Raw genomic sequence first — 2,906 nt, forward strand, 5'->3', positions numbered from 1 at the left:
TTCTGAGCTGAAGAAGCTTCTGATAGGTTAGTAGAGTCCATGTGACTAAGTTGGTGGCACAGCTGTGGATGCATATAAGGCAAAACACAGAGCCTGTTTCTGTGACATGGGAAAATCAAGAGATATCAACCAAAACACCAGGAAAAGAACTGTGGAGCTCCATAAGTGTGGCTCAGTTTGAATACAATTTGGTGCCATTTGCTATTAAGAAATACAGATAGTTTCTCTCTTTACTCTTAAAGTTAACAAATATGTTTTTATATTTATCAATCTAAAAAAATAAACATTTTGTCTGATTTGATGTTACAATTAAAAAAGTGTTTTTATATGAAGAGTAAATATCTGGTTTCAACTGTATATTTGATGATTGTCAGCACAAAGAGGGAGAGAGAGGAGAACGAGGACAGAACAGAGGTGGAACAAGAGCAGGTGTGACACACATGTTAGTCAAATGGTTGTTTACCAAAAGTATCACCGTATCATAGGTACTCATGTATCTCGTACCTAGTGTTTCTTTTTAGGTTTGTTATTTTTCAAATTCTGTATTTATTAAGTTCTGCAGGCTTGTTTGCACAACAAGGCTAAATAATTATATAAACTTTTCTCAATCTAAATAGTGTACTTTGGTAGAATTAAAAAACAAGTGTAGTGCAGGTCTATGATGATTTTTAGTGCTATCATCTAGTTCTGATTGTGGTTCTGTCTTGGTTAAGTCCTCAGTAGTCCTGATTTTGAACTGTTGTAGTCCTGTTTTAATTCTGGATCAGTTCTGGGTCTGGTTGAATTGGGGTTTAGTCCCTGTGTCTTGATACAGCCCTGACCTTGTTCTGCCTCGCTGCTTAATTAAAAAACTAGTTTAAGGTGTCCTGCACATGTGATATATATTTTTCCCTATATGAAGGCATTCTTTTTTGAACAAAACTCAAAACAGAGCCTATTAATCTTTCAGTCATTTCTACACCCCCCCCCCCAAAAAAAAGAAAAAAAAAGAAAAATCCCACATGCATACTACCCTTTGGGCTAAGCCCCGGGTGTTTCAAATGTCTGGCTCCGCCTCTGGTTTATCCCCTCCGCGACATCCTGTTCTCCGTGTGCACTTCTCGCGTGCTGATGTGAAGGAGATATCGTTTTTCTTTTTGTTTTGTTTTTACGGTTTCTTCTCGGGTTGCTGCACAGCTGCTGCTTCTTTAAGAACCACCACCCGCCCCCTCTCCTGTATTTTTAGCTGAGCCAGCCACTTCATTTGCTGGATAAGACAGACAGTTGTGTACCGTATGATCTCACTTAATCGTTTTAATAAATGACATCAAATAGTATACTGCGGATTCGCCGTGGGCCTGCGGCCAGCTGTTCCTTGGAGACCTCGCACAGGAGGAGGAGGAGGGGGGACATTTGTCCCGCCGCTGTCGGATTCTGAAACGCGCAGTCAGTCAGCCTGTGGATGCTTGATGTCCATTATGAAACGCAGTGCTGCGCTGGCTGCACAATATGAGGCGCAGTTCCTCTGAGATCAAATGAATTACGGGAAATCTGTTTAGGTGCAACATCTTCCTGCGGCGCGGACGGTTCAAGGTGGTCCAGCATCTTCCCTCTGAGCCTCCTGCTTCCTCTTCTCTTGGACTGTGGATAACATAAAGCCTTCAAGACGGAGGGGGTGGTGGAGCATCGAGGAAAAAACAGGGGCAATATGAGAGAGCGGGACTTCATGCCCAATATGGAGAGGGGCAAACCTGCTACTTATACGGGGGACAAAAAGGCTAAGATGGCTGCTAAGACTAACAAGAAGTGGGTGAGACTAGCCACTGTTTTTGCATATGTGTTGTCTGTGTCTTTAGCAGCCATTATCCTGGCAATTTACTATAGCCTGATCTGGAAGCCAACCAGCGCATCCTCTTCTGGTGGGAAGCTGGTGGTGCCCACTCCGACTGCAAATATCTCAACTAACATGTCCACAAACGACAACATGACAGAGTGGAACTCTACGCAAACACGGCTGTTATCTCTCAACCAGACCAGGCAGGGCACAACCCCGCACGGTCCGGCGATTCAGTGGGGTGACAGAGCGGAGAGAGTGGCGGTTTCCCCGCGGGGTGCGGGAGCAGAAATTGCGCACTCGCAACAGGACGAAGGACTCTACGCGTCTTCCCACGGTCACACGAGCGCGGGGAGGTCGGGAGCTTTGGGTACAGAGACGCAAGGGTCTTCTCAACCCCGCGTGAGCCACTACATCCCGTCGAGCACCGCGAGGGAGTCTGTCGCTGAGGACAAGGGGGAGAGGGAGGCGCGCGGGGTGACAGAAAAGCGCGAGCCCGAAGACGCTATCACTCTTCCTCCGACCTGAACGGTGAGCCGAGGTGGCCATGGAAGAGACTGGTCGGTCCTAATCCCCATCACCACACCACCCTTAGGACCCCCCATATTTAAAACAGCTACCCCCCACCCCCAAAAAGGAGTGGTTTACATCCTCAGTACCGCAGGTCGGATAACTCACGTCTTTCAAGTGAATTTGCAGAGCCCCGTATGGATACTGAACTGCACATGTTAACAGACATCTTGCTTTTATTACCGAGAAAAGAGGAGAGCTCCCCCGTGGACCCTGTACCCCCTTAACTATGCGTTTCCTTTTTCTTTTGTTTTAGGCCATCTGTATGCCTTAAATCAGTGTGTGTCTACTTTACCTCGGACAGCTTCTGAGGCCACTAACCTGCCTGTATGTGTGCAACACTGATATATATATATATATACACTCTTTCCTATTCGTTTAACAATATATATGTAAGATGGTAGAATCCTTTTGTGTGTGTTACATATATATTGTTAAATGAATAGGAAAGAGGCTCCAGAGATGCTTTTGGTTTTGCAGGACCTAAATATGTCTTGCAGGCATACAGCTCCTAACATCACTG

At 45.7% G+C, this 2,906-nt stretch overlaps 1 protein-coding gene across 1 annotated transcript; it reads left to right on the top strand.

Moving 5' to 3' along the window:
* Nucleotides 1–1,687: 1,687 nt before the first annotated feature.
* LOC146612642 (uncharacterized) lies at nucleotides 1,688–2,341 on the top strand. The gene has a single exon (XM_085343693.1). The coding sequence runs from the start codon at nucleotides 1,688–1,690 to the stop codon at nucleotides 2,339–2,341; it is 654 nt and encodes a 217-aa protein (XP_085199819.1).
* Nucleotides 2,342–2,906: the final 565 nt, after the last annotated feature.

Source organism: Diplotaxodon limnothrissa, linkage group LG19, assembly GCF_057381915.1.
Source record: "Diplotaxodon limnothrissa isolate DT_005_m linkage group LG19, D_limnothrissa_male_GT1.1, whole genome shotgun sequence".
Lineage (NCBI taxonomy): Eukaryota > Metazoa > Chordata > Actinopteri > Cichliformes > Cichlidae > Diplotaxodon > Diplotaxodon limnothrissa.

Bases quoted from the DNA above. Each gene is read 5' to 3' on its own strand.
- LOC146612642 (XM_085343693.1), top strand. From the start codon at position 1,688: ATGAGAGAGCGGGACTTCATGCCCAATATGGAGAGGGGCAAACCTGCT.